Below are 24199 nucleotides of genomic sequence, written 5' to 3'. Positions count from 1 at the left end.
CCTCTGGGAGTCTGATGCAGGGCTGGATCTCACAACCACGAGATCATGACTTAGGCTGGAATCAAGAGTCAGACACTCAACCGACTGAGCCACCCAGGCGCCCCCTGCACATCTTACGATATACTAAAGTCTATATCTCACCATCAACAGTGGTTCCTGAAGAACCTTTTGTGAACTTTAGTCTGGGTGATGAGCAGACACAGGAGAGCTTTGCAGGGCGGGCGTGTGTATATGTGACCTAGTTCTGTCTGTGTGTGGGATGATTTGGGCTTGGAGGAGGTTAGAGCAGGGAGGCCAATTATAAACACACTTGGTCTGGATGGCCAGTGGTAGAGCCTGATGCATGGCGGCCGCAGCGGGGTGGGGAGGAGAACCAGCTAAGGAGCCTGTCGAGGCGGGGGGCACTAACCAGCCTGGCTTCAGATACACGTCTGCCTGGAGGATAGACGGGGCCTTGGTGTGAGTGCAGGGCAGCTGCAGCTGTCTGTACCCAAGGGTCCGGTGGCTAGGCTTTCCTTTTCAGAAGAGTGGGCTCATTTTGACCACCTCAAGGCAGGTGTCCCAACTCTGCAGTGCCCCGGCAAAGCCTCTCCTTTGCTTGGCTTAGTGGGCCAGCGCCCACCCACATGGGTAAGGAACATCAGCATGTCAGAGCAGGAAGGCCACCAGAAATCACAGCATCTAACTCCTCTCTGGTTACGCACAGAGAAACAGAGACCCAGAGAAGGGGCGTGTGTTGCCTCGGCCACACAGGGAGCCAGAAGCAGAGCAGGAATGAGACCCAGGGTCTCTGACTTCTTCCTCCCATTACCCACAGCTTCGTCTTCTCTCCGAACCCTGCTCCCAGAAGAGATGTGACACGAGCCAGTGCTGCCCGTGTGCATACGTTTGAAACGTCCTGGGTGACTCTGCTCCCAGGGACGTAGGCACACTAAGCCTGCTTGCTAATGACAGCGTTACTACAGGAGACTATTTACGGAGCACCTACCATGTACCACAAACTGTGCCGGGAACTTTGTATACGTCATGTCTGAACCTCTCCAAATCCCATGAGGCAGCCACTATTATTTCTGTAATCTCCCATTATAGAGATGGGCAAATTGAGATACGGAAGATGTAGCTTGGCTAGGATCATACAGTGAGGGTGTGGCAGAGGCAGTGTTTGTCCAACTGGAAAGTCTGCACTCTTAAACACTAACCCCTGTGGCCTCTGAAGAACAGGGGTGGCTTCCCGTGAAGAGGACGCTGCTCACTCCCTGGCCTCCACCCTCGTTGTCCCCCAGACCCACACCCCGGCCCTGAGCCTCTCAGTGGACAAGACAGGCTACAGATGGACCCTGAGCCCCTGCTGTCGTCTCCAAGACGCTGGGCCCTACCCAAGGTGGTTTATGGCCTTTGGTGTTTGGGGCCGTAAACAGACCTCCATGTTCAGGGCGCGCATGAAGTGTCAGCGCCGCCTGCGAGGACATCAGACACAATGTGCTCTCAGGGTTCAAACGAACGGATGCCTGCCCTTTCGACGGCCTTTACTACACTCTGTTCCGTGCCCTGCGAGGGGCTCTGGACACATGGCCCTGGTGCCCGTCATTCAGGCGCTCAGGCCACAGCGGGAGGTGCCACGGGAGACAAGGCTGTAAGAAGAGACCGGGTCCCTAGAGATGGGGCCTGGACTCTAACCAGGGTGCTCCGAGCCGCAGGGATGTTGGCCCAGGTGGGCCCAGGCTTTCTAGGCCGCGGCTGGAGAGCGGGTGCGGCGCAGGAAGGCCGGCTGCAGCAGGGCGCCGCCAGCTGCAGAAGACGCGGTGGCGGACGGGCGATCAGGTGCCCAGGGGCCGCGGCGCGGGGCGGGTTCCCGGGTCCCTCCCCATCGGTGCGGGGCCGGGTCACGTGGGTGGTTTGGGGCGCATCACGCCCCTCCGGCCGGGCCCCCAGCTGCAGCACCCCCACCACCACCGCGGCGCCGGGAACCCGGGGTCAGGCCGCGGTCAGACGCTGGCGCGCGCCGTGGCCGCAGGATGCGCCCCGCCCCTCGGCGGTCGCCGGGGGCCCAAGGTTCGAGTCCCGGCCTTGGTGTGACTCGCCGCGGGGAGGCCCCTCCCCGGCCCTGCCCTCTTCCGGCCTCGGTTTTCCCATTCCAGAGGTCTCGGAGAGCCTGCGCTCCCGGTCACGCGCGGCCCCGAGCCCACAGGCCGCCACACGGGGCGGGGCAGCGGCTAGGCGTCCGCAGCGCGCCCGCCCGCGGGAGCGCGGACGCGCACGGGCGCGCTCGCACCTGGCCGCCGCGAGAGCGGGTTTGGGCGGGCGGGGCCGGGGAGCCCCGCCCCCCCCCGAACCCGCCCCTGGCCCCGCCGGGCCAATCGGAGCGGGCGGCTGGCCCCGTGTGGGGCGACGCGCTGGGGGCGGGGCCTGCGGGGGCTGAGGAGAGAGCCCGAGGGCCGGCGGCGCGAGGCGGTCGGGCGGAGGCGGCGGCGGCCGGTCCCGGGACAGCGACGCAGCGCGCCCGCGGCCGCGACAGGGCCGGTCAGGCTCCGCAGCCCGCCGCAGCCGCCGCCTCGCCGCCGAGGGCCCGAGATCGCGGCGGCGGGTGCGCGGCCTGTGAGAGCGGCCGGAGCGGCGGGCGCGGCGCGGCGCCGAGCGTCCTGTCAGGCGGCCGAGGGCGCCGCGGACCCGCGCCGCGATGATGCCGGTGGGTGCGGGCGGCGGCGGCTTCCTCCGTGGGCGGCCGGCCAAGCCTCCTTCCTCCCGCGGCTCCCCGCCCCCGGGGCCCGCGCGAGGCCGGGCGGGCGGGGAAGGAAGTGGCCTGGCGGGCGCGCCCGGCCCCGGCGCCCCCCGGGCGGGCAGGTGGGGGCGGCGCCGGGCTGTCAGCGCGGGCCGGGCGGGGAAGGGCTGGGGCCGGGGTCGGGGTCCGGGCGAGGATCGCCGCGGTCTTCCCCGCCCTGCGCCGCGGGGTCTCCCCCCCCATCCCCCGCTCCCCCGGGCCGGCGCCCCCTCGGCCGCGGCCCGGCCCTTCCTGCGGACCCTCCAGAGCCGGGGGCTGCCCGGGAGGGGGAAGCGGGAGATGAAATTGGAGCCAGTCGTTTTTTCATCCGTTCTGGCGGGTGGTCAGACGGGCCGGGGGGCGGAGGGGGGGGCTGCCGTTTGGCTCCCGCTCGGTTTCGGGGTCTCGCGGCGCCCGTGTGACCCCCCCCCCCCGGCCTGAAATTTTCTGGGGTCGCGTTCGCAGTCGGCGCCGTGTACACCTCCGTGTGGCGTTCCCACGCTTGGAACCCCGTATTTGTCCCCAGCCCTGCCCCGATTCTGAAATCGTGTTGCATTTAGGAATTTACGTGGGGGATGGATTTGGAGAGCCATCTTAGGAATTCCCCTGTACCGCGTCCTGCTCGTTTGTACGTTCTGCTTCGACTGGCCTTGCTGTCACTGTGTTCTGGGGGTTGAACGAGGTTCACCGGTGGCGGGGCCGCCTTTGTCCTGTCCTCAGGGATGCGTTCTGCTAGAAAGAGGACGCTACATTTGCCATTTCCTTTACCCGTAGTCTAAAGAGCAGCGGGTGCTGACTTACAGTTGTCCTGATCTGGATTTTTTTGCGAGATAAATGCCGTGACTTAGGAAAACAATGTAGGACTGGTGGCACCCGGTTGGATGTACTGGTGTTCCGAGTGCCTTTATTTTGGGTAAAATTCAGGAACACATTTGTAGTAAAGCAACAGCAGAATCATTGTCGTGACCTACAATTTCTACGTTGCAAATCACATTTCTGAAGGAAAGTACCGTTTCTCTGCATTTTCAGCCTGGATGCTGCTCGTTTGCGCCGCTGCACTCAAGGACATTTAGATTAGAATTTTTCCCCCCCTGATCTTTCAAGTCATTTCCTGTCTCTTGATAATCTCTTCTCCCCTTTTTGAGCTGATTCCAGCACATGTTTGCAGAGTCTTAAGCTTTGACCTCGTTCATCCCGAGGTCCTTCTTTGGCATCAGGGCTTGTGGGGTTTCTAGACGTTTGGTTGAAAAGGAATGATTGTCTTGTAATGGAAGGAGAATTGGGTGAGGATCCGAAGGTCGCGAGTTGAGTCCCGGTTCTGCTACTTTTTAGCTGTGTGACCTTGAACAAGTCAAGGTCTCCAGCCTGGAATGCCGCCTCCGGCAGGAATAAAGACATGCCGGTGTCTGACGACCAAAAAGGGTGGCGTGTCCAGAAGTGCTGGTCAGACAGTGCCGTGCGAGTCCTTATTGTTGTCGGCGTGGCTCTAACTGTAACCTGGGAAAGATAAGGCATCTGGAGGCTGTGCTTCCCTAATTCTCGCTGGCTGGATTTGGGAAAGGCGTTACGGTGTTGGGGAGTTTTGAAAGCAGTTTTTGTTGAATCACGTGACAGTTGATTGTACTAGATACTGCAGTAATATTGAAGGGTATCTGTGCAATTTTGGTTGGTTTCGTCACTGTGTAGTGTTTACACGTACCCTGTTAAGGACCTGGCTTACATTTTCCAGAGGATATACTGACATTTACCTCCGTTCCACAGGGTTAGGGTTTCTAGTCTCTTCCTTATCATGTTTCTTTTTTAAGAAGTGTGCTTAGCTGGCAATTGGGAAACTTCATGATACTCAAAATAATCAAATACTACTTAAAAAAAAACAAACAGGTCTGTTAGCTATTTCAAACACACTGCTTTTGTTTTGAAATGCCTTCTAGAAACATGGTATTTTTCTTAGTCTCTCCTTTGTGGCCTCTAGGTCTGTATTTCCTTCTTGATCCCTAAAAAGACTACTTGTGGGATTGAGCCCTTCGTCTATTAACACAGTTGGGGCTGGTTGTAAATTTAACACAGGTTTTAAGGACTTGCCATTCTTACTTGGTCCTATCTTTATGTATCCAAGATGTAAATGATTTTTCTTACTTTACTGTATATTTGGTGTTCGTCATCATGAGGAATCATCAAAGGAAGATTGGCTCATGTTTTGCGTCCTTTGTATACAGCAGTACACGCTTTCTTTTCTAGTTCATATTGTTCTTTTTTTTGTCTTAAATCTTTATTTAAATTCTAGTTAACATATAGTGTAATACTGGTTTCAGGAACAGAATTTAGTGATTCATCATTTACACATAACACCCAGTGCTCATCACAAGTGCCCCCCCTTAATACCCATCACCCATTTAGCCCAGCTCCCACCCCCCGCCCCTCCCCTGCAGCAACCCTCAGCTTGTTCTCCATAGAGTTGAGTCTCTTATGGTTTGCCTCCCTCTCAGAGCAGTACTTTCTAGTAGGAATGTAATGGGAGCCACACAAATGTGATTTTTTAGAACTACATTAAAAAGGTGGTATTTGAGTAATGTCTTTTGTTAATGCAGTATATCAAAAGCATTGTAGCACGTAATCAATATGAAAAATTTACTAATGTAATATTTTACTTTTTTTTTTTTTTTTAACTAAGTCATTGAAATCCGGTGTGAATCCTGTGTGACTCTAGTGAAGTTTTACGTTTATAGCTCATACCAGTTCAGAGTAACACATCTCAGGTGCTTGGTAGCTACGTGTCGTCAGTGGCTACCATATTGAGCAACACAGGTTTAGAGTATATTTCTTTTAGTTATTTGAGAATTGGCAGTTAGTGTGTGGTGTCTGTGGTAACTTTTAATTGATCAGATGGTTTACTGCAGCACCCAGTCTCTCAGCTGTTGGGAATGAATGGGAGGATATCTGGCCACGTTCTTATCTGACACAATAAAGCCTTTGAAGAAGTCTTCAATTTGCCTGTTACGCAAAGTTCCTAGACTATTTACTTTTAAACAAAGTTATATTTTGGAATTTTCCCTTATTAAAATAGTACTGTGTTCTAGTGTCTGTTGTCATTCACCTTTTTGTCAGTGGATGACATTTTTATTATTTTTTTTATTTATTTTTAAATTTTTTTAACGTTTATTTATTTTTGACACAGAGAGAGACAGAGCATGAACGGGGGAGGGTCAGAGAGAGGGAGATACAGAATCTGAAACAGGCTCCAGGCTCTGAGCCATCAGGACAGAGCCTGACGCGGGGCTTGAACTCACGAACCGCGAGATCGTGACCTGAGCCGAAGTCGGATGCTTAACCGACTGAGCCACCCAGGCGCCCCAGTGGATGACATTTTAAAAATGTTTTCCCAGGGCACTTGGGTGGCTCGGTCAGTTGAGCATCTGTCCCTTGATTTTGGCTCAGGTCATGGGATCGAGCCCCGTATCAGACGCCCCGTATCTCCCCTGTTCGGGCACATGTTCTCTCTCTTTCAAATAAAAAAATAAAATAAAATTAATAATAAGTGAAAAAAAGGACTCAGCTTGGGTCTCTCATTCCAGAGATCTTTAAAATAAATAAAATAATAACATAAAAATGAAACTGTTTTCCTAAGAAGAAAATGGGCTGTGCTTTAAAGATTACTCATTGGCTTGTGCCTAAGATCTGGACCTGGAAGCATTTAGGCTATGCCTAAATAACTTTGATAGAAATAAGAACGTTAATAAAGATAGCCTGGCTCAGAGCATGAAAAGAATGAAAACTGCCTTGCTCATTGGTCGGCATCTTTCTTTTCAGAAGAGAGGGAGCATTTTGCAGCTGGTAAAACTTCTTGTGCAAAGGTGAAATAGATCTGGGGAATGGCGCTAAGGATACTTTTTTCTTTTCCAAAGGAACGTTGATGTGAGTAAAGGAAGTTCTGTGGTTCTAAAGTGTTTTATTGGTAAGGGAAGCACTCTGGTGTTTTGGTAATGTTAGCGGTGAGACTCCTTACCTCCAGTAGGCACTGCATAGTATGACTAGCTGATTCCACTCCTTTCTGTCCTAGGAGCCCTTTCAACATATTAATTGTATAGGCTATGGGTTAAATTAATTTGTGTTTAACATTTAACTTTCATTAAACAAACATTCACTGATTTCAGATACTTCCTAACTATACAGAAAAAAAAAATTTGAGGTACTAGAATAGGTCTTTCTTTTTAAAATTTTTTTAATGTTTATTTATTTTTGAGAGAGGAGAGAGAGCACGAGAGGAGGAGGGGAACACAGACTCCTAAGCAGGCTCCAGGCTCCTAGCTGTCAGCATAGAGCCTGACGCGGGGCTGGAACTCACAAACTTCCAGATAATGACCTGAGCCGAAGTCGGACACTTAACCGACTGAGCCACCCAGGCACCCTGGTCTTTTCTTTCTTTAAGCCATCAGCTGTCGTGTAATTGATAAAACACACTGGAAGAAGAGAGATTTAGGTTCTAGTCCGCACTTTTTAGTACCTGTGTAACTTTTGGACTTAATTTCTTTGGACCTCAGTTTCTCATCTGTGAGATGAGTTGGTCTTGGGTGATTTCCTACTGTTTATGGTTGGTCCAGTAGTTAATACATAGCAGATACTTTCATGAAAGTCAGTAATCAGGCTACATCAAAGGTTGAGGCAACCTGACACTTGTTTTGACAGCCCTAATAGTAAACTTGTTCACGGCCCAAGTATCTTTGTATGCTAGAGCAGATAAGAGCTCAGTAGGTGTTCACTATTACTGTTAACTAATAATTTAGTCACTTGATAGGCTTGAATTGTATCCTACTTTAGCAAACAAAGCACTGAAGACTAGAGAAGATTTTTTAAAACTCTGGCTTCTTTAAAACAAATATTACAGACATAATATTGCCATTTAAAATAACTCCAGCCTTTAGATTGCCCACAGATTCATAAAAAGAAAAGCTAAGTCTCAATCATACAAAGGTGTGTATATAAAAGCTTGCCTTGCAGTTTTATTGAACTTAAGAACCGTCTACGCGGAGAGCTCTTTAAAGGCTACAGTGTGAAGTGCAGCCATAAAGTTGCAGCTCTTGACCTTCCTAGGGCTCGACTGGGTAATAGTGAGTTGGTAATAGCGAGTTGGTAATAGTGCTCGGGTGAATGGTAGTTGTCATTATGCGTTTAGGCTCTGTGTCATAGGTTTTGTGGTGGTGTCTTTGTTTTTATGGAGAACTGAGGCTCACGAGGTAAAGAAACTTGGCTAGGTGCTCCAGCGCCTAAGTGGTAAAACGAGGTTTGAAAACAAACAAGCTGACTCAAAGCCTTTGCTCCTATCCTTTGTGCCCGTCACTTAGGGAAGTTTGCTGTAGTCAAGGCATTTCGCTGTGGGTGCTAGTGAATCGAGTTTGGCTAAATGTTTTCCCCTTATGCTCAGCTCAAACAGAGCTTAATATTTAAAAGAATCCCAAGGTGAATCTTTTTTTTTTAATTTCCAGTGTAGCTAACACAGTGTTATATTAGTTTCATGTGTGCAATATAGTGATTCGACACTTCTGTACGTTACTCAGCGCTCATTACAAGTGTGCTCTTAATCTCCTTCACCTGTTTGCCCATCCCCCACCCACCTCCCTCTGGGAACCATCATTTTGTTCTCTGTAGTTAAGAGTCTGTTTTTTGGTTTGCCTTTTTTCTTTGCTTTTTTCCTTTTTCTTTTTTCTTTGTTTTTTGGTTTGCCTTTTTTCTTTTTTCCTTTGTTTTGTCTGTTAAATTCCCATATGAGTGAAATCGGATGGTATTGGTCTTTCTCTGACTGACTTACTTCACTTAACATTGTACTCACTAGCTCCATCCTGTCATTGCAAATGGCAGGATTTCATTTTTTTTCTGGCTGAGTGATATTCCAGTGTGTGTGTGCGCGCGCGCGCGCGAGCGTCTTCTTCTTTTATCCATTCATCTATTGATTAACATGGATTGCTTCCTTAATTTGGCTGTCGTAAATAATGCTGCTGTGAACATAGGGGTGCATATATCTTTGCAGATTAATGTTTTCGTAATCTTTGGATAAATAGTAGTAGAATTACTGGATCATATGGTAGTTCTATGAAACTCCGTACTGTTTTCCACAGTGACTGCACCAGCCTGCACTCTCACCAACAGCGTTCAAGGGTTCGTTTTTCTTAACATACTCCCCAGCATTTGTTTCTTGTGTTTTTGGTTTTAGCTGTTCTGATAAGTGTGAGGTGATAGTTCATTGTGGTTTTGATTTGCATTTCCCTGTGATAAGTGATGGAGAGCATCTTTTCATGTATCTGTTAGCTATCTGGATGTCTTTGGAAAAATGTTCATGTCTGCTGTCTATTTTTTAAATTAGATTATATGGGTTTTTGGTGTTGACAAGGTGAATCTTTTTAAAAAATTTTTTTAAATGTTTTATTTATTTTCGAGAGAGAGAGAGAGCACAAGCAGGGGAGGGACAGAGAGAGAGGGAGACACAGAATCTGAAGCAGGCTTCAGGCCCTGAGCTGTCAGCTCAGAGCCCGACGTGGGGCTCGAACCCAGAACTGCGAGATCATGACCTGAGCTGAAGTTAGATGCTTAACCAAGTCACCCAGGCGCCCCTGAGTTGTTTTTTTTTTTAAGTTTGTTTATTTGAGAGAGAGAGCGCGCACACACGCATGTGTGAGTGGGGGGAGGGGCAGAGAGACCCTGTCTGTGCAGAGCCTGACTCAGGGCTGGATCTCACAACTGTGAGATCATGACCTGAGTCAAAATCAAGAGTCCAGTGCTTAACTGAGCCACCCAGGTGCCCCAACAAGGTGAATCTTTTTTTTTTTTTAATGTTTTATTTATTTTTGAGACAGAGAGAGACAGAGCATGAACAGGGGAGGGTCAGAGAGAGAGGGAGACACAGAATCTGAAGCAGGCTCCAGGCTCTGAGCTGTCAGCACAGAGCCCGACACGGGGCTCAAACCTGCGGACCATGAGATCATGACCTGAGCCGAAGTCGGATGCTTAACCGACTGAGCCACCCAGGCGCCCCAAGGTGAATCTTTTTGATAAAAAAATAATTTTCATCATCTTGAGTTTTGGGGCAACTCTTAAAAATTTTTTTTTATTATGTTTATTTTGAGACAGAGACACAGTATGAGTGGGGGAGGGGCAGAGAGTGAGGGAGACACAGAACCCGAAGCAGGCTCCAGGCTCCAAGCTGTCAGCACAGAGCCCAATGCGGGGCTCAAACCCACAAGCTGTGAGATCATGACCTGAGCCAAAGTTGGACGCTCAACTGACTGAACCATCCAGGCACCCCGGGACAACCCTTTTAAATGTAAATGTCATTTTCCTTTCTCAGCATCCTACTTAAACATACTATGCCAGTATATATGCTTAAGAGTTACTTAGGATTTCTAGCATAATAGGAACTTAGATTATCATGTTATTGTATTGAAGTTATATAACTGGTTGTCAGCATGTGTTTTTGTTTGTGTTTGCACAGATGGGCAATAATCTTCAGCAAAAGTTTGGTGGTATTTTGGTGCCCAGAAGTACTGTTGCCATAGTTATTTCACAAACGGTGGTTCTAAGGATGAACTTAGAAATGGTGGTAATAATCAAGTTCTGTTGTGACACTTTCTTGGCCTAATTGCTTTATTTCACTGCAAATATAACTGCATGGTTGTTGTTCATACTAATAAGCAAAAGCTACTGTTACTGGATTTTGTAAAATAAAAATCTTTGCCTGGTGATATGTAGAGCAATAAGAGACCGTGAGAATGAGATTGTTTTAAAATTAATAAACGGAGCGGAGCACCTGGGTGGCTCAGTCGGTTAAGCGTTACACTTCAGCTCCGGTCATGGTCTCATGGTGCATGGGTTTGAAGCCCACATTGGGCTCTGTGCCGGCAGTGGAGAGCCTGGAGCCTGCTTCAGATTCTGTGTCTCCCTCTCTCTCTGCCCCTCCCCTGCTCACACTCTGTCTCTCTCTCAAAAATAAACATTAAAAAAAAATTAGGGGTGCCTGGATGGGTCAGTCGGTTAAGTGTCCGACTTTGGTTTAGGTCATGGTCTCACATTTCATGAGTTTAGCCCTGCATCAGGCTCCGTGCTGGCAGTGTGGAGCCTGCTTGGGATTCTCTCTCTCACTCGGTCTCTCTGTCTCTCTCGAATAAATTTAAAGAAGAAAAGGTTTTTTTAATTAAAAAAATAAAATTAATAAATGACATTTGAAATATTAGTGTATAGTTCATATACACTATGATCCTGTTAGTAGTATTGTTAGTATATCTACAGAAAATGTTAACTGAAGTTTTGGTAGAATCATGATCTATAACATATGTTATGATTGTAATCGTCATGGCTGAAGCAGGTGCAGAGGCCCTGTGGTAGGACCATGCCCGGCATACTGGAGAAACAAAAGGAACCCTGTGTGGCTCAAGCAGAGTGCGTGAAAGGGAAAGTGGGGGAGATGAAATCAGAAAGGTGATGGTGATGGGAGAGTTTAGGATCTTGTAGGACCTTACAGGTTATTCACATAAGCTATTTTAAAGACCAAAGATATGATGAGACATTTCTATTGGAAGAAATGAAACAGTGGTTTATTTTTTGTGTTGTAAGTTCTGAGTAGCCGGCATGACCTACGTGTGGCCGTAGGAGTGTGGGTCCTGGTGTCAGTCAGCTTAAGTGTGGATTCTGGCATCACCATTTGGCTCTCCGACTTTGGGTGAAGTTACTTGACCCCTCAGTTCTTAAACTGAGGATAGTAATTGTAAATTTATAGGGTGATTAGGAGGATCAGGGTGATTATTATGGTGAAAGGAGCCTGCTGTGTAGTAAATGCTCCGTACATGGTAGTTATTTGTGATAAGTTTCATTTCCTCTGGGAAGCTTTTACCATCTTTGCCTTGGCCACATCTACCAGTATAAGCAGCCTGGTGCATCTTTTTTTTTTAAAGCTATAATTCATATACCGTAAATTCATCTTTTAACATGTTCAGTTCAGTGGTTTTTAGCGTCTTCATAAGGTTGTATGACCATCACCCGTGTCTAATTCAGAACACTTTGCCTGGAGCGTCTTTGTAGTGCTCGCCATACTTGCAGTCGAAACATTCGTTTGTGTGGCTGTTTGATTAATGTCTGTTCTTGTCCTATGCTGTAAGTTTCACGAGAGCAGATGCTGTCTCTTTTTGTTTGCCTCTTACCACCAGTGCCTGTCCAAGGGACCGGCCACGTAGTGGGTGTTCAGTGACAGTTTGTCGAGTGAAAGAAGATATAATGTGGAAAGTAGCTTTGGACCCCATCGCGAAGAGGTGTGTGCGTGTGTGTGATGTGATGGGATTCACACTTGACCCTGTGGGTGGTCAGAAACCAGCGAGCATTTTCAAAGCGTGCAGTGGTGATTTGTATGAAAGAGGGATAATTCTGAAGCCGGAGAGAATAGACCGTGGAGCGAGGGAGAGTGAACAGAAGCAGGAGAAGCGGTAAGGGGACCGATGGGTGCGAGGCAGGCTTGACCCGAAGACGAGAGAGATCTGCTCGGTGGGTAAAAGAGGTGGTGGGGGGTGTGTACGAGTGTGGAAGTGTGAGTGTGATGGCACGTGAGCAGAGCTGTGAGTGTGTGTACCCACGTGTAAGTGTGTGTGTGCTTGAGAGAGAGAGGAAGGAAGTCCGGTGCCTGGAGCTGAGGATAACCGGTTTATTGCGTCAGCAGCCAGGCTCGTCTTTCCTTTAAGATAGAGACCACTTGAGAAGGGGTCTGTTTTAAGGGCTTACGAGGACCAGTGAGTTCCATTTTGGTCGGATTGAGCTTCAGATGCCTGCTGTATCCAGAAAGGGGTTACGCTGAAATCCTAGGGTAAAATAAAGAGAAAAATCATCGGCCCTATGTTAAGTGGTTTTCAACGTTGTGGTTTAGGCACTCTAGATCGCTGCCCGGGCGTCTGTGGCATGCCACACACCGTCCCTCGTGCTTGTAAGTGAGCCCCACCCTGGGCCCCGCGAGACCAGGCTGAGCTTCGTGGGCAGGGGCTGGCCCGGCTGCCCGCCCGTGTGCTCTCGGCGCCCGGAAGACCTCGCGTGCCCACTTGCTGGAGCAGTGCAGTCCGTGACTTCACGTCGATCGTTTGTGCTCTGCTTTTCCTGTGTGGCACGTTTATGTTTCTGATGGCAACCTTGAAAGTAGAAGCAGTAACTCGTAGTTAACCTCACAAATGATCAACGGATAGGCGGAGATGTTTGTGGTAGAACTAGAAATGAGAAATGAGGTTGGTCAAAATGTGAAGAAAGAGGAAGTAAAACTTTTAGGATTAGCAAGGAGGACACCTAACCATAGGAACAAAGTATTTTGTGATAGAAAATAGGCGTGAAACAGTATAGTGTAGTGGTTATCGGCTCAGACTCTAGGGCCAGGGTTTCAGATTCCGTATTTGCCACTTCCCAGTCCATGACCTCAGACAGATTAGTTAACCTCTTCGTGCCTTATTGTCTTCTTTAAAAGGAGTTTAATTACAGTAGATCTCAAAACGCTGTTGTGAAGACTGTCAGCTGCTCAGGGCATTCTGTTAATATACAGAACAAGTACTCAGTAAACGTTCTTCAGATTTCTCTAGCAGCCGTGAGGCCTCATGGCGGACGGGACTCCGAAAAGGATCCTCGGTGCACTTCCTCGCACTGAGGTGGACTGCCTGTGTCCTGCGCGCCGAGAGAACAAATAGTAGTGGCAAAATCTATCAAGTTGATAGAACAGAGGGGGGATGAATGGTTTGCTTTTCTTGGAAGTTAAAGTTGACCTTCTCTTTCCAGTACCTTCTGTTTTCCGGACCACAGTTTAGAACCAGAATAGGATTCATTTCACTCAGTGTTCCATCAGTGAGCTGAGAAGTTGCCCCCTCCTTGCTGGTCTCTACTTAGATGGCGCCTTCCGGGCCACCCTGTCTGAAATGCCCCTTGCAGTCCCCTTACGGTGCTTTGCTTCTCTTCATGGTACTGGTGCCCACCTGGCATTTATTTGCGGAAGCTCCGGGAGAGCAGCCTTTTGTTTCCACTTCCCACTGCGGTATCCCCGAGTGCCTGGGACGTTGCCTACCTCCGACAGGCGTTCAGCAAGTACTTGTTTACTGAATGGCCTCAACAAGCATTTGGGGCACAGTGCTTATATGCTGGCTCTGTGCCAGGCCGGGCAGTCCCTGCTCTCCGTGAGCCCACAGTGGGGAACGGCCAAGTAAACAAAAATGCCCTTCCGAAAAGATAAAAGTGGGAAGAGTGGCAGAGTACGAGATACGAGCAGAGCACAGTGGCAAGAGGAGACTTCTCAACCTTGGAATGTCAGGGGAATTTTCAGCGAGGAGGTGACATTTTTTTTTTTTTAATTTTTTTTTCAACGTTTATTTACTTTTGGGACAGAGAGAGACAGAGCATGAACGGGGGAGGGGCAGAGAGAGAGGGAGACACAGAATCGGAAACAGGCTCCAGGCTCCGAGCCATCAGCCCAGAGCCCGACGCGGGGCTGGAACTCACGGACCGCGAGATCGTGACCTGGCTGAAGTCGGACGCTTAACCGACTGCGCCACCCAGGCGCCCCGAGGAGGTGACATTTGAGTAGCGTTTCCAAGGATGAAGGAGAGGGGCAGAGGTGATGGGGAAAGGCTCTTAGGTAGCGGGTTTAACGCATACAAGATATTGGGATCTGAATCTGTGTGCTGTGCTCAGGGAGATGGCCTGGAGCATGAGGCCGGATGAAGCCAGGGAGGCTAAAGGGTGGGGACAGATCAGATTCGGAGGAGCGTGTATGACCTGCGTAAGAGTGTGAGCTTGATCCTAAGAAAGATATGAAACCGTTGAAGGTTTCTATTTTTAATTGTAAAATACACGTGACATGAAAGTTTCCGCGTTAACCGCGTTTAAGCGTACAGTCCTGTGGCGTCAGTCCCCTCACACTGTGCAACCAGCACCACCGTCCCTCTCTGGGATTTACTCACCTTCTCAAGCTGCAACTACTGTTGCAGGATTTTAAGCTGAGTTGCGAAGTGCTCCAATTTAAATTAAAGTCCGTACTGGGGCGCCGGGGTGGCTCAGTCGGTTAGGTGTCCAACTTCGGCTCGGGTCACGATCTCGCGGTTCGTGGGTTCGAGCCCCGCGTCGGGCTCTGTGCTGACGGCTCGGAGCCTGGAGCCTTCTTCGGATTCTGGGTCTCTCTCTCTCTGCCTCTCCCCCGCTCACGCTCTGTCTCAAAAATAAACACATTAAAGAAAAATAAAGTTGGTACTACGTGTCTGGAGTCTGTGGGAGGAGTCTGTTAAGTGGTTGAAGCAGAGGAGGGCCTCTGAGCGGTCAAAATAGTCGTCGAAGAATCTAGCACTGAAGCCAGCGTGTGGGAGACCCTCCTCAGGCCTTACCTCACTCTTCCTCTTAACGCATCGCACGCCTCTGATTTACCTGGCTCCTCAGTCTTCAGACACTGTATCTGAGGTTGCTAGAGGGGTGCAGCTGCGGGCAGACAGACTGCTGGGAACCGTAGACACACTTTGAGCACAACCTAAGGTTGTGGTCTGAGGGTGGGCAGCCTGACCTCAGTCAACACCAAAGATAACACAATTACAGATTACAGATTACACACAGGTGGTAGTTAAAGTTCCTGATGATGACTGAGTCATCGAGAAAAGAGTAAATAATATCAGCGATGTAGACAGTGGCTGGATACATTGTAGATGAGAAAAGTGTCAAGAAACTTAATATGTCAAAACCTTGTTTGTGAGAATCTTCACATCCTTTTTTCATACTAAGCCTCTCAAATTCAGAACATATTTTACACAGGGTCGTCTGGGTGGTTCAGTTGGTTAAGCGTCCGACTTTAGCTCAGGTCATGATCTCACGGTCTGTGAGTTCGAGCCCCGCGTCGGGCTCTGTGCTGACAGCTCGGAGCCTGGAGCTTGCTTTGGATTCTGTGTCTCCCTCTCTCTCTGCCCCTCCCCTGCTCACGCTCTGTCTCTCAAAAATAAATAAACATTAAGAAAAAGATTTTTTAAAAACATATTTTACACATCCAGCCCATTTCATTTCAGTCTAGCCACTTTTCAGGTTCTCACTAGCTGTGTGTGGCCAGTGGCCATTTCATGGACAGCACAGTTTCAGGTTTTGGCTCAAAGGGATTAGACCCTCAGAGAATGCTATCATTCAAAAAAAAATTCCTCAAGGATTATAGATGACTTGTATTTTCATTATAGTAATTAAAAAAATTTTTTTTAACGTTTATTCATTTTAGAGCGTGTCAGCACAGAGCCCGATGCGGGGCTCAAACTCCCGGACTGTGAGATCGTGAGCTGAGCCAAAGTCAGACACTTAACCAACTGAGCCACCCAGATGCTCCTATAGTAATTTTTATTTACTAATTTTTTTTATATTTTAAAAAGTACTGAAAGGCAATGCAATGTAGTAAAGAACGTGGACGTAGGAGTAGGCTGCCTGGGTTTGAACTTCAGCTGTCTCATTTCCTACCTATTTGATCTTGGATGAGTTACTGAATCTGTCTGTGTCTCAGTGTCCTCATCTGCAAAATTGAAGGCACGGTAGTACCTACCTCATCGGATTTTGTGAGCATTAAAGGGTTGTTATATGAAAAGAACCTATGACAGTGCCTGCTCTATACTAAACACTACAGATACGTGCTGTTATCCCCCAAATGTTTATTATCTCCAAAATGTTCAATGATTTTCATTCACTACATTTTAAAGACATTCTTGCTTTGGAGACTGCTTAATTTCAGATGGGCATTTAATAAGTTTTCACCATGAAGAAAAAAAATGTTAATTGTGATTTGGTGAGGATGCTTTTTCATTGATGTCTTTGAGTAACTTTCCTGTTTGCTGCAACGTTGAGGCTGCTTAACAACCAAAGAAATAGTATAATTAATAATTAAAGAATTTAGGATTATAATTAAAATTAAGAAAATGTGAAAGGTTGATTTTAGTACTGTTACAGTTAAACTCAGAAATACTTCATCAGCCCTACTATGTCTGGGGAGACTACCTAGTTCTAATTTTTTCCATTGGTCTCTTGTAACATTGGATTGTTTTGAGAGTTTTACCTTATTACTGTTATCTGTAAATAGAGTAGAAGAGCAACAAAAGAAATACCAAAATATGAAAGATCACTGTTTGGGAAGTGGAAGACACTTAAGAGAAGGTCCTTTATCACCTTTTAGAGTAAGGCACGGCTGGAAACATTACCAGATTATGGCGTGGGTACTTAAATGTCGAGTTCTTCGCATAGGAGAAAACAGTGCCTAATAGTGGTTTATTTAATCCCAGCTGTTTCATTTGCGTTGACCGACATCCTACCCTCCTGTGCGGTCTTTGGAACAGTTAATAATGTCTCTAGTAGGACATAATCTGCCCACCCCCTGGCTCATATACCCATGCTCCACTCCTCTCCAGCTAGCTCCTGTGGTCGCAGCCTACATGGTGCTTCCTCTGGGAAGTACTTCCTGAGGCTGGCATCTGGGTCAGGCAGCCCTTCTGTGGGCTCTCGTGGCTCTCTGCAGTTTCCCACTGTAGTGTCCTGCTGTCCCTTCTCTGTCTCCGCTCCAAGTTCTTTGACAAGGGAGGTGTTGACTGTGTGTGCCCTGAGGCTGGCCCGGGGCCAGGTTGGGCTCTGTAACAGTTTCCTAAATGAATGAACAAATGATTCTGTAAGTGTGTCCAGTTTATGTTCTGTACAGAGAGACCCCCCGCTTCACAATATGGGGTTTGGCTTGTTGCGCCTCTTTCTGCTGCAGTGTTTTACCATAAATCAAACCAACCTGAGGGCCTAATTTTAATCTTCCATGATTTGCCTCCAGAATCGGACAAATCCTCAAATATCAGTATTAATAGAAAATACCTTCTGGTCCATTTGGTTTCTGATAGTCCTTTTGGAGAGTTGCTGGTAACTAGATTCTAAGGCTCATATGGGGTAACTGGGAGGGGAAAATGGGACATTTTTATAGTGATGATAGTAGCTGCTCATGCTTTTGGTAGTAAAGTAAAAGTAGCTAAGTCCTATGACTGTATTTAATGGAAAAATGAACTTTTGTGATTACTTTGCCAGCTTTTTTGTTATGCAAAGACTGTTATTAAAGTCTTTTACACTGAAGTTTTATGGCTAATGATACCATAGAAGAACCTGTTTCTAGCAGTTTATGAGGTATTGGCTAATAGAGGAGAAATCTGGTGCTAGAGATTACCAAGGTCAGAATTCTGCACGGCCATGGAGTCAGGCAGGACAAGACTACAAACTCAGGGTTCTAGTGTTTTCAGGAATCAAATCGACTTGGAGATCTTTGCAGAATCTCACTGCCTTCATATCTTGTCCCCCTCCCCAGGTAGTACCTAGCATAATCTACATTCAAGTGCCTTATACTTTTGTTTCGAAATTTTCAATTTCTCATGGGTGGAACCCTTATTAGTTTGTCATAAAACCATGGTTTATGATCTCTATTACTACAGAGTAAGAAGGGGTCAGGCAAATAACTGCTAAGATCCTGTCTATTGCTGACTTCTTGTGATGTTGTATTAGAGCTGAGCAGAGGGGTCTCCATGTGAAAGGCCTCTGTTAGGGAAGCTCCCGGAGAAGCAAGTAGGCTCTGAGCCTGAGTTGCACATGAATCGTGAGATCAAGAGAAGCCAAGTGACATAGGCCGAAAGTGGGAGGCGCTTCTCTGCTGGGTGTTGGGTCTGTACTTTCAACAGATACGGCTGTGCCCCACTGTGCGCCAGAACGTTATGAAGGATATGAGTGGCCTAGTAAGGGAGGTAAACATAGTATAAAACAAGTGATATTCAGCAGATAATTATGACAACACATATTTATTGGCTTTTATTATGTGCCAGCACAGTGCTAGGCACTGGGTACTTGACAGTACTCATTTGCTGTCCTCAACGGGTTCATAGTCTAGTTGACAGAAGCTTGCAGAGCAGGGACACTTAGGGCAGGAGTGCTTGAGTATGCAGACTTTGGAAGAAGGGCTGGTGTCAGCCCTGACCCTGCCACTTACTAGCTGTGCGACCTTAGACGAGTTACATAACCTGTTGGAGCTTACCTACTCATCCTTAAAATGAAGGGAACAGTGCTTGTCTCTAAATAAATGATGGTATGGCCATACAGAGGAAATGATATATAGCCTTAAAAAGAGTGAACTAGAACTATGTGTATTCTCATGGAAAAATGCCCAAAATACAGTGTTGGCTGGGAAACCGTCCTACTTACTGTAGTCTTAGTGTAAAAATAGAAGTAGAAAACATCTGAAAGGATATATACCACCTGTTTCAAGTGTGGGTCATTGGTGGGGACTATTCTTTTATTAAAATTTTTTAATGTTTATATTTGAGAGACAGATTGCTAGCAGGGGAGGGGCAGAGAGAGAGGAAGACGCAGAATCTGAAACAGGCTCCAGGCTCTGAGCTGTCAGCACAGAATCCGATGTGGGGCTCGAACTCCAGAATGTCGAGATCATGACCTGAGCTGAAGTCGGACACTTAACCGACTTAGCCACGCAGGTGCCCCTGGAGGAACTATTTTTTGTTTCCTCCATTGTTAGACTCTCAAAAAACTTACATGTTAATTTGCCACCCAAAAATAATAAAGCTAATAATAGTTAAAAAAGAACAATGACCTTCTTCCCAGGATTTCTGGCAGGATCGAATGATATTATGTATGGAGAATGCACGAGGTCTAACACATAGTGTCAGTAAGTAGGTACCATTACTGTTACTGCTGGACATAGTGGCTAAGGAGCAAGAAGACCACAGAACCCTTGAAGGTTGATGTTGGATCCTATGGTGTGAATTTCCAGTTGATTCGTCAGAGTGGGATCTTGGTTTCCTTGGAGCCCAGATCTGGGCACCAGAGTCTTCATGGTCCACGACCTTTTGCTGACCTTGGGTGAAAGAGACAAACCTATAACTGGGCTCAGTGTGCCAGGTGCACGTGACCACCACTCCATCCCGGTCCTCACTCTCTCTCGAGAATAAACACATTGTCTGCACCATCTTGAAGACAGGGAGAGGTGGCCTGCCAAGTCGTGATGCCTTTCCCAAGAGAAACCTGGGACTTTCATGGACGGGCAGTGTGGTATAGGAGGCTTTTGGAGTCATCCCTGGGTTGACCTTGAGCAAGCTATCAACCCTCTCCCCTTTTTTTGAAGTTTATTTATTTATTTTGAGAGAGAGAGTGCGCACATGAGCAGGTGAGGGGCAGAGAGAAAGAGGGAGAGAGAGAATCCCAAGCGGGCTCTATGCTGAGCATAAATCATGACCTGAGCCAAAATCCGAGTCAGATGCTTAACCCACTGAGCCACCCAGGTGACCCTGTCAACGTCTTCTGTCCTGCTTCATCTGCTCCTGCCTTTTTCACTTGCATGTCATAAATGGTTCTTTTCCTTGTTCCTATTGGATGAAGAATCGGACAATACTTTTTTTTTTTTGAGGCAGGATTGGTGGGTCATCTTATTAGATTGACCTTTTCATCTGCTGGTAAGGTGATAGTTGGAATGAATCTTCATAGGGAAAAAAATCTGTGAGTGTTTGTTTTCTTTTTAGACCTGATTTTAAAAGATTTGATTCTTGGGGCGCCTGGGTGGCTCAGACGGTTGAGCGTCCAACTTTGGCTCAGGTCATGATCTCGCAGTTCATGAGTTCGAGCCCCGCGTCGGGCTCTGTGCTGACAGCTCAGAGCCTGGAGCCTGCTTTGGATTCTGTGTCTCCCTCTCCCTCTGTCCCTTCCCCACTCATGCTCTGTCTCTGTCTCTCAAAAATAAATAAACGTTAAAAAAAAATGGAAAAGATTTGATGCTTTGTGGTTCTTGTCTCTTGGGAGTTTGTTGTATATGAAACAGTGTACTTTTTCTTAGGAATGACTTACGTTGGGTGCCCATTCATCCAGATGTGAAATGGAAGGGTCTTGGGTTTTGCCTGTTGTCCTGGCAGTCTGTCTCATTAGCTTCTTTTTTCACTCAAAGTGGCCGTGTTTGGTTCTTAATTATATGGTTTCCTCAATTATATCCTAATCAAATGCCTTGGACTTATTATTATTATTATTTTTTTATAAAACCATGTCACTTAGCTTACATTTTTCCAGTATCCCATTGATATTTAGGGAGGCCCTCTTACAATATTTTCAAAGCATATTAATAGGTTTATTTTATGATCAGCTACCCTTTATAATTTGTATTTGATGAGGTGTTCCCGTGTCAATTTTGTTTCATGGTTCTCTTTTGTGACTTAATTTCAGTTCATTTCTATAATTTTTAAAGTCCTGAGGGTTTTTCTAACTTTTCAGTGCCCAAAATTGTTATCATGTATTTAAATAAGAGAGGAGGAAATGAGATTTGAGAGAATATTGTATGTCAGGCTTCTTACTAGAGATTTTACAGACTTTCTCATTTAATATTATGTAAACAATGTCATGAAAGAAACTGCTGAGAGGGAGTCAGCCTGCTGGGCTGAGAATCAAGAGACCTGATTTCAGTCTTGGTTTTGTTTTTGTTCATAAGATTTACGAGCCTTGACAGATTATTTCCTTCTCTGGGCTTCTGCTTCCTCATCTGTGAAATGGGGGAAAGAGTGGTGGTTAGATTAGGTTCCTTCTGGCTCTGAGGTTTGATGACTAATCTTTATGATAGCTTAATTTTGAAACTCTCAGCATGTCCCTTAAAAAAAGTTTTTTTAATGTTATTCATTTTTGAGAGACACATAGCATGAGCAGGGGAAGGCAGAAAGAGAGGGAGACACAGGATCCAAAGCAAGCTCATAACCTGAGCTGAAGTCGGATGCTCAGCCAACTGAGCCACCCGGGCATCCCTCAGCATGTCCCTTTTAATTTAACACTTACGAGAGTTTTAAGAAGCAAGTGATCACTTAATCTAAAATAACTCAAATTGTCAAAAAATTTTTTATCTTTTTCCTCCAACAACTTTAGGGACTATTGAAAAAAATGAGGCCCTTATGTACTGTCATCTCAAATTTGTAGCTTAAAAGATGTGCTTTTAATAGGAATAGTATGAATATTACCTTAGGGAGCACAGTGTTTTATTTTCGTGTTAAAATATGGATTCTTGTGAGAACATCCTGAGTGCTCAGCCAACAATAATACATTAACTACTTTTGAGATCAGAGGGGAAAGAAAACTGTTTTGTGGTGGTGTGGGAAGACAGTACGAACAAAGGAAAGATGATCTGCCAACCTGAACTCCATTTTCTCTCCTGTTTGGATAGAAACAACCAGAGCTTTCAACTTGGTACGGAGCTGGGACTTGCCTGTGTTTGCCAAACCGAGTTGCCTGAGGTTCTTGACCCTGTGGGGTGGAGCGAGAGGAGAGGACATCTCCATGGCTGGACAGTCCCTGCTTCGGCCTCCTAAAGTGTTGGGCCTGAAGCAGGTGTTCTCGCTGACCTTTGCTCCCTCCGCACCTCCGCTGTTGTTTTTGTTTTAGTAGCTCGCAGGTGGAGGGCCCGTTGGGGCCTGGGAGGCAGTGTTTGGTGAGGAAGCAAGCACAGGATTTGGGGTTAGTCAAACTGGTGTTCATAGGTGGGCTCAGCTCCCTGGTAACTGTGGTGCCTTGGATGAGTGCTAAACCTTTTTCTTTTCTTTTTCTTTTCTTTCTTTTCTTTCTTTCTTTCTTTCTTTCTTTCTTTCTTTCTTTCTTTCTTTCTTTCTTTCTTTCTTTCTTTCATAGTTGATTTCCAGATGACACTTCACCAAATCTAGAACTAACACTTGGATTTTTTAAAATGTTTGTTTATTTATTTTGAGAAAGAGAGACAGAAAGAGAGACTATCACAAGTAGTCTCTAGTTGTTAATATGGAGTCCGACATAGGGCTCGATCTCATGAACACGAGATCATGACCTGAGCTGAAATCAGAGTCAGATGCTTAACCAACTGAGCCACCCAGGCAGGCGCCCCTTGGTTTTGTTTTGTTTTGTTTTGTTTTGTTTTGTTTTGTTTTGTTTACTAGCTGATGCATGCTGAGCCTTGAGTGCAAGAACCTCAGGTTTCTCCTTTGTAAAATGGTAATTATTTTAGTAATTAAGGTCATTTTGGCTTCAAGTGGCAAAAACCAACTTCTGCTTTCTAAAGAAACATCTTGGAAAAGGAGGGCCTTGCTGCATGGACGCTGATGGAAGAGCTGGGCAACTGAACTGGCCCAGGCATAGCCGGCCGCCTCTCCGAGGCACAGCCTCTCTCTCTTCCAGGCCACATCCGTTTTGTCTACACGCTCATCAGAGCTACCTCCACAGCCTACTCAGCTTCTAGTTTGTGCTCCCTCCAGGATTCTCCTCCAGGATTCTCCTCCAGGATTCTCCTCCTGGATTCTTTTCCTGGATTCTCCTCCAGGATTCTCCCTCCTGGATTCCCCTCCTGGATTCTTATAGTAGCTTCCCGAGGGGCCTTCTTATTTCTGTGCTCTTTCCGCTCCCTCAGTCAGTTGTCAACAAAGCAGCCAGAGTGAGCCTGCAAGTCGTCATGGTAAAACATGCCGCTTCTTACTTAGCTCACAGCCCTCCAAGGGCTTCCGAGCTCTCTGAGCCAAGCCTAGTTAGTAGTTTACCTGTCCTCCCTACTCCTCCCCGTGATCTGTGTGCTCAGCCAGGCTGACTCCGAATCCTACCAAACACTCTTTCTGCCTGGGGGCTTAGACACTTGCTCCAGTGCTCTTCCTGCACGCTTTCTGCAGGCTTACTCTCTCACTTCCTTCAGTGAGGCCTTTTCGGACACCTCATTTAAAATTAAAATTGTCCTCTTCCCTGTCTCCTTTGCCTGTTTTGTGTTTCTTCGTAGGGTATATCACCACCCACCCTACTATATTTTTTGTCTACTTATTTTTTTGTCTTTTTCCCCCGACTATAATCCGATCCCTGCAAGCAGGAGCCCTGTCTGCTTTGTCAGTGCCGAATCTCCAACACAAAGTAGGCACTTGGTAAATACTTGTGGAATAAAAGAAGCACTTTTTGTTGTGTTTTCCTTCATTGAGCCGGCAATGGCAAGAGAGGTGGGCATGTAGAATAACCATGACTCTGGAAACTTGCCCAAGTGTGAGTCCCAGAGAGGAGTGGAGAGAATTGCCATCTAGAAGACATCGCAGTGGGGGCCCTGAGGTTACCACGAGGACTTCCATGATTGGTGTATCATTGTCTAGGAGGTGCTGAGAGAATGCTCATTCTTTTTGCTTTTCGAAAATGCATAACTTCCTGACAATACTAACATTCAGAAATAAGGTGATTCACATAAGTTTTTGTTTGTTTGTTTAAATTTTTTCAATGTTTGTTTATTTTTGAGAGACAGAGACAGAGTGCAAGCCGGGGAGGGGCAGAGAGGGAGAGGGAGACACAGAATCTGAAGCAGGCTCCAGGCTCCGAGCTGTCAGCACAGAGCCCAACACGGGGCTCGAACTCACAAACTGTGAGGTCATGACCTGAGCCGAAGTCAGA

The 24199-nt window shown here is 47.0% G+C and overlaps 1 protein-coding gene across 3 annotated transcripts in view; it reads left to right on the top strand.

The window, feature by feature from the left end:
* The window catches only part of PPP1R13B (protein phosphatase 1 regulatory subunit 13B), a 99317-nt gene that overhangs the window by 4355 nt on the left and 70763 nt on the right, over positions 1–24199 (top strand). The window contains exon 1 of one of the 3 annotated variants that reach the window (XM_043554381.1): positions 2456–2686. The exons of 1 other annotated variant lie outside the window; for it this stretch is intronic. In XM_043554381.1, the coding sequence (XP_043410316.1) occupies positions 2678–2686 (9 nt within the window). In that variant the 5' untranslated portion in view covers positions 2456–2677. Of the gene's footprint in view, positions 1–2455; positions 2687–24199 lie in introns of those variants that run through there. One more of the 3 variants, XM_043554378.1, reaches the window with a different exon arrangement.

This window comes from Prionailurus bengalensis, chromosome B3, assembly GCF_016509475.1.
Source record: "Prionailurus bengalensis isolate Pbe53 chromosome B3, Fcat_Pben_1.1_paternal_pri, whole genome shotgun sequence".
Classification (NCBI taxonomy): Eukaryota; Metazoa; Chordata; class Mammalia; order Carnivora; family Felidae; genus Prionailurus; species Prionailurus bengalensis.
The sequence above is the reverse complement of the archived record's forward strand: the minus strand, read 5'-3'. Positions and strand labels throughout refer to the sequence as shown.